Source organism: Serinus canaria, chromosome 4 (genome assembly GCF_022539315.1).
Source record: "Serinus canaria isolate serCan28SL12 chromosome 4, serCan2020, whole genome shotgun sequence".
Taxonomy (NCBI): Eukaryota; Metazoa; Chordata; class Aves; order Passeriformes; family Fringillidae; genus Serinus; species Serinus canaria.
In genome coordinates, this window is record NC_066317.1 from 40,110,671 (window position 1) to 40,127,940 (window position 17,270).

At 36.3% G+C, this 17,270-nt stretch overlaps 1 protein-coding gene across 12 annotated transcripts in view; it reads right to left on the minus strand.

The window, feature by feature from the left end:
* Nucleotides 1-17,270, minus strand: part of SORBS2 (sorbin and SH3 domain containing 2) — a 204,196-nt gene that overhangs the window by 35,109 nt on the left and 151,817 nt on the right. For 6 of the 12 annotated variants that reach the window (XM_050973806.1, XM_018926554.3, XM_050973799.1 and 3 more), the window contains 4 exons: nucleotides 13,397-13,463; nucleotides 12,549-12,593; nucleotides 11,176-11,359; nucleotides 8,004-8,118 (listed from right to left, as the gene is read on the minus strand). In XM_050973806.1, coding sequence (XP_050829763.1) covers nucleotides 8,004-8,118; nucleotides 11,176-11,359; nucleotides 12,549-12,593; nucleotides 13,397-13,463 — 411 coding nt within the window. Of the gene's footprint in view, nucleotides 1-1,059; nucleotides 1,144-8,003; nucleotides 8,119-11,175; nucleotides 11,360-12,548; nucleotides 12,594-13,396; nucleotides 13,464-17,270 lie in introns of all 12 variants that reach the window. The other 6 variants (XM_050973797.1, XM_050973798.1, XM_050973805.1 and 3 more) reach the window with 2 other exon arrangements.

Here is a 17,270-nt window from a genome sequence, read left to right on the forward strand (position 1 = left end):
AGCTATCCTCTTAGACACTCTTCTGGGATGGAGACATTTGCTATCCTTTTTCTTAAAGATGTTAGAGTGTACAGGAAAGAATTTGAGCTCTGTGGAGCTAGAGAGGGAGTGTGCAAAAGCAAGAGCAGGTGCATCTCCAACCTAGTTGTTAAGGCGTTGTGCAGGGACGAAGTGAAACACAGTTCTCAGTCTTGCCTCAAGGACAGTGTTACTGTTTTACCTTTGTGAAAAATATACAGCCTTAGGTGCTTAAATACAATTAAACCTATGGTATTTGCAGAAGAACTGCAAGTGCTTAGGAAATCAGAGGTGAAAATTTGAGATATTTCTGATTTTCAGCTGTTTTGGCCAGATAGAATGCTTCAGGTTTATAATTTAGGACTAAGTGCTGGCAGCAGGTCTAAATCAGCAGCTGTTTGCCAGAGCCCTTTGATGGGTAGTGGCTATTTGTGAAAATGGAACAGAACTGAAATCTGTACATTCAAACAGGTGTCCAGCTTGAAAACAGAGAAAAGCCATATCTTTGTTTTCAGGCAAAAAATACATATTCTGCATGTATGCATAAAAGAGATGAAGAAAAGGAAAAAAAAACCTCAGTAGTTCCTGCTGTAAGAAATTTGTTTCTGGCTTCATACATTTAAATTTATATCTGGTCCTTTAAGTAAAAGGTATGATTTGTAACTTAGCTTCCCTAATGCAAACTGTCATATTTTTCTGTCCTAGAAGATTGTTAAAAAATAATCCAGCCAAATGCAAAAAGTTTAGGGAAACCAGTAAACCTCCCTGTTTATTATGGAATTTGTCTTGTTATTAAATACTTACATGCTATTATTTATCTAATACATAGTCCTTATTAAAGCTATTACTATAACTACTCTAGCAAGTTAAGAGTCTGTTTGAAAAAAATACTTGTATTCATGGACTTTGCTGCCCTTCCTCAAAAAAAACCCCTTATAATAATTTTACTGACTTATACTTGCTGAATTTGGTAATTTAAATTCCTCATTCGAAAAATACTTTTTCCTAAAGTGGAAATATCAATATTCTGTCCTCACTTACCGGGCGTCCAAACTCCAGCTCTGAAAAGAATTTAAACCAGGGTTCGTTTTCTAAATCTATGTCATCTGGGTTTATGCGATCAGTCTGGAGCAGTTGGGAAGGAAAAGGGAAGGAAAAGGCACACACTGAGCAAAGTGCTAGAAATGCTGTGTCACTTTAACAACAAACAGACATAGAACAAATATGGGGGAAGAAATGGAATAAAATCAAAGAATGAAGATGGTATTTAAGATAGAGAATATTCGTGTTCAAGAGCTGTCATTCACTGGTAGCTTTAGTACTTTTTATTTTTGTTGATGTTCTTCCAAGGACTGGAAGATGTTAAACATTTTAAAATTACACTATTAATGCTAAGAGGGCTCTTTGACCTTTTCTTTAACATCACTGCATTAGTTAATAACATTTAATGCTGCTAAAGATTCCTTGTTAGGAAGATGGTTCAAATGACTGTCTTCTCCAGCACAGGCAGGAAATTGCCCATCAGATCAGCAATAAACACACAACTTTATCTGTATTGCTTTTGGTCATTCTTTGTCTTCTCACAAAGCATGTTAATTCTGAATCTTCATGTCTTGAAGCAAGCACTGAGCAGAGATAAGGAATATGCATCACGCAAGCATGACTATGTTAAAAAGCCACTTCAGCATATGAAAAGGAACTGGTATATTTTAAATCCCTGGGTCAAAAGATAGGGAACAAAAATAATTATGCATTCTATAATATTTGTTTCAGCAGTACTGTGAAATGCTTTATCTTCCATAGCCTTGTTGACATAATGAAGCGTTTTTTTCGACAGTGGAATACATTGTTTTCATCTGAAAATTCTCACAACCAAGGGATAAAGTAGCAATTGAAGATAGTATTAAGGAAATTCTTCAGTGAACAGAAGAATAATTGACTGATTTATTCAGGCAGCATGAAAGCATGACAGTGCAAAACAGTACAGCTCTCAATGGGATATCTAATCAACTGTAAACTTGGCTGCATTAATTACTTTCTAAATAGCTTCAGTTTCTTTGTAGCATCTGATGTAGGCTTTCATGCAGCACAGAATTACAGTGGGCTGTTGGCTTACAGATCTCTGAAACAGAGAAATCCTCTTGTTAAAGACATTTCTGAATTTAAAATTTGCTTCTCCAGAACTGTAATTATCAGAACCTAGACACTAATTATGGTGTGCCCTAGAAAGCACTCATCAAAGAAGACAGGGTCCTTCATAAAGAATGACACTGGTGATCAAGTATGGAACACTTTTTCCTCCAACTGAACTGCCACCAATAGACTGGAGCAATCACATACAGCTATTTCTGCTTTCTGCAAGAGATAACACTGTGCTTTTGACCATTTCAGGTAATTAAACATATTACAGCACTTTTCTTGCTGCCTTTGGTGTTACTGGGACAGCCTGCCAACTCTGGTCTATTGAAAGGTCAACAATCCTTCAGAACTACCTTGGTGCTCACATATCTGTGAGCTGTTCATGAAATATCTGGACCCCAGCTGTTGTTTTACACACTTATCTTTACAATGCCCTTTCAAGTAAGAGAAGTAGTTTTCCTGTGAATGCAGAGGGAAGTAAATTCCACTGATGAAAAAACTTGCTGTGCTCCACAGAAGGGTTAGGAAGTGAAGCTCCTCTGGGGTTGGGCCCTTACATTTCCACCAGCCACAGCTGTAGCTCAGCAGCACTGATGACAACTGCTTGAACTCAACTACAGACATCCAAGTCTTTCATAGAGAAACACTACTGAAATTAGTTTCAGGAGCTGACTCCTAGAATGTCTGAATTTAATACAGACTAGAAAGAAAAAACTACAGGATTCTCTTCTACAGGGATAAGAAGGCATGAGGGCAAAAACTGACAGATGCAAAACACAGAAGATAACTCTGTATATCATGTTGATATGCAGGAATTACAGGGAATGCTTGCCATATTTATAGGTTTTTTTGCTTATCTTAAAAAAATTCCACAATTTGCGTCTGTATAATCTGAGAAGACAGATTACTAAATAATTATTTTCCATCCTTTCTCCAAACTAAGTTACTGTATGTTTAAAGATTGCATGCATTTACCTTTATATTCGACCAAGAAATTAATTTTCACAGAAAGCAAATGGGTGTATTTACACAAAACAAACAAATAATTTTAAATGTTTATAGGATAAGAATTGTGGAACTTTTGGCCCTAGAAGTCCTGGCCTACTGACATTACTCTGAGCCTCAAGGTGCCCTGAAGAGCAGCAGCCCCACACCTACACAGTGATGGAACCATGTCCCTCCTTGCAGGGAGGCAGAACACACTGACAGATCAACTGGGCTCCCCTAAACCAGCCAAGAAGACAAAAATGAGAATGGGAGGTGCCTCCCTTTTCAACTTCAAATACTCTTGCAATTAGCTGCAAGATTTAGAACCCTTGTGTTTCTGCTGGTAAAGAAAAATCTAGAAATAATGTATTTTATCTAGTTTTTAAGTTTTCATTTCTTCTTGGGTAGCAAATAAAATGAGGGTGTTAAAAAGTATGTAAGGCTAACTCCATGCAGCCAAGTCCACTTTAATTTACAGCTTCAACCGCAGAGGGCAGCAAACAAAAAGAAACTGAGCACTAAAGTCTGCAAATTCCCTGCTGCTGGCAGTTCTGGAGATGACTGCAATCCCTGTTCTACCAAGATCAATACACAGGCAATTGATTTTGTTGGGCTTTTGGATTCAGTTTTGCTGACAGAGCTTTTTCTATTATCTCCCCTTCTAAGAGACTTAAAATGAATGAATCATTTTGACTTAGAAGCTGCACTTGGCTTAGTGTCACTAAGTATCTCCCAAACTACTGGAGTAGAAAGTAAAAGCAATAAAGGAAAATCCCTTTTTATGACTTGCTAGTCAAATGATGTTCCTACAATCTATCCTTCATCTAGCAATTTAGTAATGTTTTGATTATTCATTGAAAATATACTACTGAAGACCACTAAGTAACTTCATTCTTTTTGTACCAGATGGTCAACACAGCACTACATCAGCAATACTCAAGTACAGAACATGGACAATGAACAAAATTACATCTGTAGTATATCTTTGCCTGTTCTTGGGTTGATACACAAATAGATATCCACAGGTAATAATCAAAACTGTCCATTTAAATTCATGAGTTACATGGCTCTTAGATGTAGATCAGCATTTTGCATGTTCAGACACCAAACTGAAGCCTGTCTGAACAGAGGGCTGAGATGCCTGTTGTAAATTTGGCTTTGACATTTTATTATCTCCAAAGAATTTTCTTTCATTTTATTTCTTTTTTTTTTTTTCCTTTTTCTTTTGGACTACTTTTAAATAGCTGTGGTAATTCCAAGTCTACTACCAGATGGATTTAGTCTATTTCTTTAGGAGAAGAAATATTTTATAATGCCATATTAAGCATACCAAGTGGAATATTCAGATAACCAGATTGAGATGTCAAAAGCAACCAAATGTGCATTCTCTAAAAAAAATTTCCAATTTTTCACTACAGTAAAAACCAAACCAAACAAAAAACAACAGATGTACATCATGGAACGAGCCCAGTCTATTTCTGGTACTTGACAAAACAGTAATTTAGAAAAATTGATTCTAATCATGAATTCCTCTTGCATATAAACTCAGTAGAAAATTTGTATATTGCACAGAGATTAAAAAATCTAGAACTAAAATTTAATGTCACAGTTTTATTTGACTAGCACATGTACACTTTTACCCTTAGAGTAAAATAACTAATGAAAATAGAGGCATTGCATGTACCAGTTTTATGAGGTCTTTTTTTACAGCAACCCTGAGATTTTTCCTTACATACTCTACTGCAGAAATAGATAAATGTATGGAGGAATTGCTTCTCATATATGCAATGTAGAAACTAGTAAAAACAAAATTAATTTCATTTACACATGAGTAAGATTAAGTTGTTACATTGCCATTTACTTATTAATGGAAAGTAAACATTCATTTTAGGAAACAAGTCCATCATTTGGATGATATTGGAGAAAAAGAGGAATATTTAGCTGAATTGCAGACACTGGAGATAGAAACATACATCAAAACAACTTTTGTACCACCCTATCAGTGGCTTCTTGAAATAGGAAAAAAAGAATCTGTTATCACCATGTCTGGTAAGACTATTTAATGCCTCAATCTCACAAATTTCTACTGTAATCTCAAAGTACTAATCCCAAACCTCTCCTTTATGCTGATGATTTATACTCTTACAAATTCAAATTATGGAAGAAACCACACTAATTTCCTGTTTCATGGAAGAGGCTACTACACAATGCAGCAGTTTGAAACCACACTCATCCTTCTGCATCTATAACAATTAGTGATCCCTAACCAATCTATCCATTTCATGTTTCTTACTAGGTTAATGTTTTAGTTTATTATTTCTCACATTGTTTTAATTAATGCAGATTTGGGAATGCTAATCTCTCAAGTCTGATTTGTCAGACTTGACAGATTATGATACAAGGTAGCTGTAAATATTTTCTATTTTTAACAGCTAAGTTTGCCATCAAAACTATAATCTTGTAGACATGGAAATTATTTAGTTTTAAAAAAATTGGTGATTTGGAGTGTTAGAAAAACTTCCTTAGACTTCTCTGATTTTGACAAAACTAATAAAGAATGACTTTCTAGTTCAGACACTATAAGTGTCCATCTTTTGCAATATTAATTTACTACATTTATTTTATATTCCACATTTTTTATTACTACTTTCCTTCAGTATCATTAAAACAATTTCTCAGACATTAGAAATCAAATATTTTGAGATTATTAAGATGGAAGATTTAATTCATGCAGTACTGACACATTTGAGAATTTGGAATTTTCATCTGAATTTGGAACCAATGCATTATTTTCAGATGTCAGCTTTTCCTATGCACAATGAAAAGAGCTTTTGACCTGCTTTGCTGATCATTCTTTAAGAAGTTAGTTTTAATTTCTATATCCCATTCAATGAATACAAGGAAAGGAAATACTTCAGTGAAACAAATTAATTTTCTGTTTGTAACATGGTCCAAAGGAAGTATCTTAATTATATAAAGCTAAATAGCATCTTTATCAACAGTAGACATTCCAGATTGGTGAAACTATGATAGCCCCCTATTTTTTTCAACTATGTCACACTAGTGTCAGCAAAACTTTCATCTTATAATAATTTCCAGTTTTTTTCACCTCTGAATAATAGATAAACAAAAAAATCTCTTAATTCTGTACATGAATGTACTTCCCTCAGCTTTAAAAATTTCTTATCCAATGAGATGGTTCCTTGTATGCACATCAGCTAAGCCTAAACTTTTAGTCTAAGCTTCAAGATGGCAAAGTATGACCTTACCCTTGGTGGATATTGCTTAGTAAGTAACATGACTACAACATGACTAAAGCTTTTCTGCATGACACTATTTTAATGACCAAACAAAGCTCAAAATTCCATCTTTTGGTTCAGATTGGCAAAAGGAAAATGCATAAGCAAGTGGAAAAAAAGATTCAGGAACAGTCAGCAAACTTAATTTTCTTGTTATTTCATTAGTTTGCTAGAATTGAAAAAATATAGCTTTGACAATATTCATCAGCACTGCAATGGTTACATGAATTATATTTGTTCACATTACAGTAGCAAAAAATGTAATTTATTAAAAAAGTGAGGCCATTCTTGGAATACACTGTATTCAAGTCAGTGTAATTTTCTTATTTTTAATTTGAATCTGCTATTACACTTTGGCATTGGGAAAACTGGAAAATTACCTCAGTGTTTATAATGCAGCCATGGCACTCAAGTTCCTACATTCATGGCATTTCAGTTCCTACAGAAATGCCAATTTCCTCTTTGAAAAACACATTGATTCTGCAAGAACTCAATTTCACAGAAAAAGAGCTTTTTGTTTTCTAGCTAACAAAAAAATAGATTCCTGCAAAGGCCACAAAAACAAAAGAAAAGGTGCTTGGTTTAGGTGTTTCACACTGTTGACATACTGCATATTCTGAAATTCAGTCATTTCCTTAATTTGCTTTAAATTGTCAAAATCAATTCTGTGAACAAACATGTAATACAGAAGCAAAAATCAACCCAGTACTCATTTCATAAACCTCTTCCTTAAAACTGGACTCCCTCAAACATTTCAAACCCAAAGTAAAAGACCAAGAAAAGAAAATACCACCATTGATAGATAACAGCTTTTCTAAAGTAAGAAAATGTTAAGGTAGCACAAAGTTAAATAAGAAGGGCTGGGTGAATGTGCCTTTGAGCAAATGAAAACTTCTGTTAATTGTCACTTTGCAAGCATTAAGCATAGCTTTATTCCACAATTGCTACAATTATTCAGAAAGCAGGAATAAAGACTTCTAATGCACACTCATTCATAATGTACATTCACTCAAATCACAGAGTATTTGAGACTGGCAAGGACCCCCAGAGGTCATCTAGCCCAACCTCCTCTAAAGGTAGGTCTAATCATATCAGGTTGCCCAGGGCTGTGTTCAGGCGAGTCCTGTCTGGGCAACCTCAGCCAGTATTTGACCAAAATCTCCTTTGATATACAATTCAGCACATCCTGAAAATGCCAATATCTTATTTTTATGCATTAATTACTCAGATATCATATGTGCTGTTAATACTGCTGAAAAATCAGTGCTGTAGATGCACACCAGTTAGAAAAAGCAGTTTCCATCTGTTTCGTCTATCATCCATGAAGATTGCACGGTGGTGAATTCTTGGAAGCACTGGAAGATGTAAGTTAAGCAGACAAGTCAAACCCAATTTTTCAATACAACCATCCGATAAGAGCAAAGACAAATTGCTGCAAAATCGTATTTGAAAAAGGACCTTCAGTATTCTTCCAAGTAGCAATTATTAATAGTAAATAACAAAAAGATAAGCTCTTACCAAATCTCTTACTGCGCTACCCATTTCATTTGTGTGTCTTACCGGTCTTTCGTGTTCAAGGATGGATGACTTCCCCGGCTCATACTCAAAAATGCTTCTCGGTTCAGAACGGAACTTGCGAGTATCTACCTTTCTGTCAGGAGGATCCCAGTCATTCCTAGACAACAAACACAAGTAACTGAGCTAATTTTCTGTCACCACCTTGTGATTTACAGCTCTGCACAACAGACATCTGCAAAGCCAGATGATGTTCAGAAGAGCTGATATTTCCAGATCTCAGCTGTGGAACACCTAGCCTGGCATCCCAGTGTTTTACTGTAACATCTTAACCTGTTTGCAGCAGGTATGCTCAGAACAGCAGGAAGAATACTAGAAATGTCCAGCCTGTGATACTCATATTTTTCTTTTAACTAGTAGAGCAGTTTAAAAACTACCCTGGCATACCATGTCAAAAAAACATGCAAACCATTGCAAATAACTATACATGTTTTGTGCACTATACTAATATAGGCAAGTGGTAGGTATTTCTGTCATCACATAATATGATAATAAGGCTGAATATACTTTAAAAGTTATAAAATTTTCTGAGGCAAAAAATTAGGAATTATTTTAAACGTTTGTGTGATGATCATTATCCTGATCTGTAGGAGAATTGCTTCTGAATATCCTTGTAAGCAGCATATTGTTTCTCTGTCTTGAATAGATAAACAAGAGGAAGAATTTGGCAGTTGAATTTGGAATAGAAGTGTAACCATTTTCTCTATAATTATAAAATTGCTTTCTATTTAATAATGCTATGCAAATAATAAAAAGTAACCCATGCTACCATATTTTTTCAATCATTTATGTCATATTACTAGGTACATATACATTTTGGGGGAACGCTTAGCTAGTTACAGTGAGAGCTACCCTTTGCATGGCAGTTCTTGTAGTACCTACCTCCGTTGTACTTGGAAAACTGTAGCTCACACAGTATTTTTATTTAACTCTGTGTAAAATGACCCACTTGTAACTCAAAGGTTGGAGGAAGGGGGAGGGGAAATACTACCAGCTATTGTCTGTATTTGATAAGAAAGAGCACACACTGATTAAATTTTATCAGTCCTATTGGTCTTTCTGGTGTGACTTGGTTTGATGTGACCTGACATCATAATGCACATGTCATGTGCCTTAAAAAGATCTATGGGGTAGCTTTTGTTTATAGTACGCTTGCAAGTGCATTTCAGGGACACAGACATCTCTAATTATACAATGCCCTACATTTAAAGGGAAGTAGTTCTACATGGCTTTATTGTTTATTTTCACTGAGAAAAAATTATTTTCAGAGCAGAAAAGGTTACATTTTTTGAGAATGAATAGGAAAATGGAAATATTCTGATGGAATTGTATTATACTGCAATCTGCTGAAGAAAAAAGGATGCTACTGAAATTCTGATTCATACTCAGTTCAAATAATTTACAGTTTTCATCCTTTTATCCTGTATGGACTATATTTTGAGCTCAACTGCTAATGCAAACCATATCTTGCCTCGCAGCTATAAAACATGTGATATATGTGGACCTAAGCCTCTTACATGAAATTTTAAATACTCTGGCTTTATAGGCAATTAAAAAAAGAATCTCCCAATGGCAGGAAAAGATTGACAAGCTGTAGCTTTCAGCAGTGGGCAATGCATAGCTAACGTGTTTGGCATCCCTTGGCCTGGAGAACACAGATTTCCACTGCCTGTCGAATCATGCAGGAGATTAAAAGGGGAGGCTAAATAGCCAAATTCAGTGCTCAGCAGCTGTTTCCAAGCTTGACAAGATGCACTGCAACAGGCCTCAGTTTCTGAGACTGAGGCATTTGGCCTAGCACAGGACAACTCACACAACTCCAGAGATCAAAGCTAAACAGCTCCACATTTTGGTGTCCTGCTAAAAAAAATCTGCACTTCTGTATGACCTGCTAACAAAATTCAAGCCTCATGGCCTATGTGAGGCAGCCCAACTCTAACCTTTAGCATTTCCTCTAGACAACCAGCCCTTGGCAACAGGGAAGCCAAAATCAGTAACCATCAAGCACTCTCATCTTCCTCTGCAGTATGTGTATCTACTGATTTCCGTTTTGGATTGCACTACCTACAAATTTTTTAAAAAGCCACAGCTGTGTCTTAATTTTAAACACTTAGTATGGTCTTTCCTCATAATATTTTATTGAAATTGCTAATTACTTGAACCTGTTTAATATAATTACATTTCTACATATAAATATGTTTACAATGTCCAAGCTGACAGAAATGGTCAAATTCTCTTCTGTTGCTTGAGTATAACCAAGACAGCAGAGCTTGTAGGCACAGATGAAAGGAAAAATATTACCCTTTTAATATATAATATATATATATAGACACACATATAGATTTATAATAACATAATATTATATTAACAGGTAGTATTAATTAATGTAAACACTAAAGAAGTTTTTTTCTTGAGCTAGTACCTACAGATATGCTGAAGTCAACAGAATTTGTATGCAGGTCTCTTGCAAGGTTTTATCAAAAGGATAAGCACTTATTTCCTGAGTTATTAATAAATAACTTTTTCCAGACTGAATCCAGACTGAACTCTAACCAGTGGGACCTGGTTTTGTGCAGAGAATTTGGATAGAGAACTATGAAATATCCAAAATGCCTCTTTAATCTGTAAACACTGCCTTGGTATACTAAAATAGAGATTGAAAAAAATGGGGGTATAAAGGATTTCTGAACTCTGGGGAAATGGGGATTGATTTATACAGTCTTGTACAGCTTTACTCTCCCTTGACTTTTGAATTACATCATCTTTTTCATCCTTTCTCTTTGGTGCTGGATAAAACAAATGGCCTTTCGTAATCAGAGACTATTGCTAACTACTGCTCAGGAGACAGCTCCTGGAGCACAGACTGTTCTGAAACACAACAAGAAGGACAATAACACTAATGAGAATAAAAACTCTTAATGATGCTCATGGTTGCATCATGAATAAGAAAAAACACTTCTTTAGCACACTGAAGAAATGACAGCACCATGCATGATGCCCAGACTCCTGGTGAAGATCACCCCTCATCACCTGACTGACCCTTGAATAAAGCCCTTGAGATCATATTATTCTAGAGCTGCTGTTTTATCCCTTGTTATATTCTGCAACTGGAGTACTGTACTTGGCAAGAAGACCTCTTGAAAATGCACAAACTTACTTTTCTGGTGTAGACCGTTGCCTCATACGATGTGGTGGTACTGGTGGTGGCACGTGGGGTGGCAAAGGGGACGAGACCTTAAAGGCATCAGAGCTACTGTCAGAAGCACTTTTGGACAGTGGTCTGTAGGTCTGTGTCTTTGCAGCTGGGTGTGCCTGAGCAGAGAAGGATGGACTGTAGCTACCTAATATAAAACAAAACCAGAAACAGTCACAACATGAGGGCAAGTCTTCAAAAAGCACAACATGGAATGCTACAAGAACCCACAGTAACTCAATAAAATGGCAAGATTACAAAAATGTGTAAATGAGTTTTTTAAATACTGTGTATTGAGCAGCTCATTAGAGAGCTTCTTATATCTTTTTACACAAAATTACAAACACGTAGGTAAAGTGCAGTTAAAACAAATTAATTTGATGGAGAAGTTAATGGGTGTATACATCCATTACATCTGTTAATGACAGCCTGTAATTAATCACCAGGCTCATCCTGTTGCTCAGTTGTTCCATGTCCAGAAGGTAGAGAAGAGGCAGGAAAGACACCTTTTTTGATTGTTTTAATAACTATTTGGTTTGTGATGATGAGGCAATAGCATGTCTTGAAGAGGATCACAAGAGTACAAAGAGATGTCTAACCACTGACCCACAACAAGTGATGACTTGTTGAACTTGTGAACAGCACAGAAAAAGGCCCTATTGAGAGCATGTTTAATGCAACAAAAGCTGAAATAAAAAATTTTGAATGGCTGTTTTGCAGAAGGCACTATAGCCTTTTTGCACACAGTCTATTCATGCTTTCATTTTTGCCTTTTTTTGGAAATAATTTTACCATATGGACATAATCTTCTTAAGACACAATGATTATATATCTTAGATGAATATGTCTTTTCTTGTGGCTAAATAACGTCAACATGAATGCATATAACAAAAATGGAGAAATTTGTAAAAAAAAAATCAGTTTTATTAGGCACTCTCGCTTCATATTTTTAAAGTGTATTCAGTACAATATTTTTGTCTTTCCATGTCAGTAATTAGTATTTTCATTTTCACACAGTAGTTCCCTTTCCATTTCTATAAAGAAAAGGCTGTGTTACCAACAATCACTAGTGAAAATAAATGCAATGCAATCAAGAAACCACAGTGCTAAGTGCATCCCTCTACAGTAAGAGGTCCACAGCTGCCAAGTTAGTTTCTGTAGTAAGAATGAAACTAAAACTTGTTTCATTTGGGGGGAAAAGGCACGAACAACTGAGATCAAACGAGACACTAGGAAGTGTGTCTACAAGCATTACAGAAGCGAGCGTGAAGAGTTAACGACACCATCACTTGCTGACATTAACAAAAGCTTCATTTTGAACACGGAGTAATTCCTACCAGTATTGTATGCATATGCAGTATTATACAAGTCTGTGTCGTCATCTACAAAAAGAAATACATATGTTACAGTAGTGCCATACATGCCAGTTCATCACAGAAACTGAGCTTTGTTTTTGCAAATACAAACAGAAGACTGGTTCAAGAACTACATTTCTTTTCCTCATCTCATAGGTGCTTTTGGAAGACTCTGTCTTCCCATTAAAATCAGGCTGTTTTTACCATCTTATTGTACTGTATCTTCTGCTCATGTCTCATATTGCATACTTACTAAGTTAGCACCAAACTGCAAATTACTTTTTGTCTGTTCTTTTCGCCTTCCCAGGCTTGATTCCTTCCTTTTGTCAGCCTTCCTCTGCTACAGACTGTTAAGCTGTTGTTCCTACCACAAAAGGCAATCCTAAATATCTTCTATGTGACTAGTGTTCAAGTTAGAGTCTGTAAGCCAATATTCTCCTGCCTACATTTCTTATTCTCCCACTAACATTCTGTGTGACCATACTGAATGTTAGCTCTACCTCAGATGAATAATGTCTCCTTCCTTCCAGAGATATAATGAGCATAATTGCCATTCACACAGTTTCCTGACATCCTTGGGGCAAATCATAAAGGACATTAAAGCTAGCAATGTCACCAAAGCTCTGTTTCAGGAAAACCAAGTAAGATATTCTATGACAGATATTCTAAATCCAGGCACAAAATGTTTCCTTAAGCCAGCCTGCTTACTAGCCCACGCTGTTCTAACACTGGAGTTCTCCAAAAGAAAGGCAGATGGTAGGAGATTTGCAGCAGAAAATTTCTCATCCCTCAAACTGGACAAGAGGAGACAAAGACAAGAACATACTCACCAGGCTTATGAACCATATGGATTTGCTTGAACATTGTCTTGTACCAATCCTTTGGCCTGTCAACTGTCTGAAAAAAATACAGTTTTAAAAATTAACAACAAAATAAAAATACCCATGTGTACAGATTGGATCAGACATTTAATATTATTCTGGAAAGAAATATTATATGTTATTCCCTATTTAATATAATAGTTTTCATGTATTTTGAATGTATTTATGCATTGTATCATGGAATTCCTGTAACAAATTCTGGTAGACACTGAAGCCTGAGTCAGTCTTGGACTCCGATCCTGGGAGGGTATAATGGTTCAGAACATCAGAATTATTGCGAGATCAACAGCTCATCACCTTAGTGCCCTATATCTGACAATGATGAATGCTAGATTCTATACAGGAAAATAGAAACACCTCAGCACTTATGATTACAAACATGTAAAAAGTGCTTTTTTGACCTCCTGGCAATTTCTGACTTAAATTACTTTCTAAATGTAATTGTTAAATAATGCAGAAAGACTTTGTAATACTACTGAGAAAAGAACTAAGCCCACACTATATTTCAGAATTAATGTTTGGATTGTTGACAAAGTGTATTCTTTTTATCAGTTTTAAAAGCCCTTTCCAGACAACTTTTTTTAACTTATTCAATAATCACTCATTAAATGATATCTTTCCTTTTGCAAACTAAGTAATCCTAATCCCAAGGTTCCCAAACTCTGCTCATATTGACTCCTGCTAGTGCTTCTTTTTATCTCTCACCCTTCTGAATTTTCTCTTACAGCAATTTTCTTTGAGGTAGGATGATAATATTCCAGGAAAGGATTAACACAAAGACAAACATGTTTTCAGTATTATCCTTCTTAGGTGTTAAAGTTTTACTTGCCCCACAGTAGCTGTAAAGGCAGAAGTTTTAATGCAAAGAATCATGGAATCACAGAATGGCCTGGGTTGAAAGGGACCTTAAAGATCATCAAGTTCTAACACTCCTCGCACCGACAGGGACAACTTTCACTAGGCCAGGTTGCTTGGAGGTCCATCCAGTGGAGCCCCAGATATCAATACTGGCAGACAGGATACATCCAACAGCTGCTACATGCCTTGAACACCTCCAGGGATGGGGCATCCACAGCTTCTCTGGGCAACCACAAAAACCACTATGTTCAAACCTCATGGTACACAGGGAAAATTCAAAGGACCCCTCTTGAAGTGTAATGTCTTGCACCAGCAAATACCAAATTTGCAATCATTTTGCTTACTCTTCTTTACCACAAAAAGCAAAAATCTATGAATTCTTCCCTACAGAATACTGGACAGATGTGCATGTGTTCAGCATACACTGCCATCTTTACTAAATCCCACCTTTGCCTTGATTACTTGTTATCTGTACATAACTAATATGTTCTGTTTAAAATGGTGAGCTCTTATTATAGGGACTAGGCATTTCTGCCTAGTCCTGTATTTTGAGGACTCATATTCAGTTCTCATAAAATTGCTACTAAATATTATTATAACAATGTTTAAAATAAGAGCTGACAGTCAGTTGAAGAACTTGGGGACCTCCTGGGTAAGAAAAAAATAAAGCAGAGTTATGCTTTTTACCTAGTCCTGCCTTGCAAGACAGAGGTAAAGGAGATTCAGTTTTGTCTCAAGATAAAATAGGTTCCTTCCCTCACCTACCAATATGCTGAGTTCCACCAAGTGTAAGCTATTCAGAAGCAGATTTGGGTCATATTAATATTGTTTCCTTAAAGGTATTAAATATCTACAGTAGTGGAACTCTGGTTAGAATAATTTAGCTGGACTTGAAACATGTATGCTGTTTAGTACTCCAGGATGATATTGCTCAAAAGTTTACAATTCCAGGAGGTCTGAAGCAATTCACACTGATGGACATAACCTCCCTGTTTCTCCTCATTTCTCCCAGCAACAGTCCCTTGATATTGTGACTGCCTTTCTGATTGCATTAAACCAAGAAGAGTCTTCCAACCAGTGGTCAATGAACAAATTGCAAATAATGCATAAATACTACTGCCATGTCCCTGCTGTTTGTCAAGTACTGCCTGGTCCTCCACAAAGTCAAAGGAGGCTCCCTCATAGAGATCAGGTATGGAGAAGCTTCCATGAATAGAGGTTTCCCAACACCTTTCTGAATATTTGAATATTTCTTTCATCATCTCCCCTGCACACTCCTCCTAGGGGTTTCAGCCTCAGGGGGTAACATTGTTTTATGTTATAAACCAGACAGGATTAAGAAATAGAATATATTAATTCTGAAATTAATTTTCTCTATTTATAGTCACTAATGCTACACAAAACATTGTTTGAGGAATTAAGAGTATTCACAATGCACAAAGCCATTCAGATGCCATCCTGCTTTGCAGACATTACAGCTGATGCAATTAAATGTTGGAACACAGCATCATCATATGTGAAAAAAACCAATCAGCCAAACAGCACGTAGAGGACATAACAAGGAACAGCAATTGCTTCTCAGGAGAGTCCATAATCCCTGCAGAATTGTAATCATCCATCAGGAAGCATGCAATTAAAGGAGGCCTCTCTGACCCTGAGATTAGCTCAGCTGGTGGGAACAGGGTGCTAATAATGCTTGGATCCCCACATGGGCTATTCACTTAAGGACTGGACTTGATGATTCCTGTGGATCTTCCAACTCAGAATATTCTGAGACTTTCAGTGGACCTCTGGTTTTTTTTGGGTTTTTTTTTTTTTTGTTTTTTTGAGCTATAATATTACATCACTAAGTATGGAAAAGAAACCTAGTGGGACTTGATTTTTTTTTTTTCATTCTTATTTTCATTCTTACTTCATTCTTTATTTTCATTTTCTTTTCATTCTTACTAAGTAGAGGTCTTTTCAGTCTACAGATTATTTTTGATAATTAGATATAAAGATATAATTTTGCATGTACTAAAACAGTGCAGCCCTACTGCTTTCAATGAATCTGGCTTTTCCTTTCAATGGTAAATGGTGCTATATTTGACTGAATGCTTTTCTGACTGAAAAAACAGCATTTCTGACAGCATTTTACCCTTGCTTTTTCAGAGACTTCATTTTTAGTGTCTTGGAATTTGACCATCTATGGGGCAGAGCTTGGCACAAAGGCAGAACCTAACAACAATCTGAATTTTCAGACTTGCATTTCCCAGAGCTGGAAGGAGATAAAGTGGCATAGAAGGAACATGTTAACATGGGATGGGGGTTCTGAGTAAATAAAAAGCTTTATAGGAGTCCTTCCCTCCTCAGAAGCCTGACACAAAATGGGTCAGCAGGAATAGAAAGAACATCTTTCTGTTTTTCTTGGCTAAACAGCTGTCTCAAACCATGTTCTAAGAGTGAAGACAGATTTGGAGGAGATGATCACATCCTGCAAAACGTCTTTACTCCTAAGAAGCACTCTCAGTCTGGAAGACAGAGACTCCTGAGTTCTAATAACATGCTAAACTTTGAGCAGCACAGCATTTTGGAACACAGTTTGTGTTACCCAACACCCCTGAATCGTCATTTACCATTTTTTTTGATAGACTGTTGCCATTTTTGCAAAGAGAGAAGAGTAAGAAACTTCTAAACTTTACGTGCAACGATAAACTGAATTTGAAAACTTCTCTCTTCAGACGGACTGAGGGTGAACCTTCTGGGAGAAGATTCCTATTTGGATTGCTCACTGACCTTGGAGAAAAGGCAGGTGATATACTCTACCTTCTACTATTAATGGAAAATGCAGTTTTAGCACTTTTGCAAGGTGCAGCATATTTGAGTCTTGCTGACAACTATACCAACTTTGTTCTTGCTCAGCTGGGATACACAGGGCTCAAATATACTTGTGCACACTTATAAAGTAATCTCAAATAAGCACCTT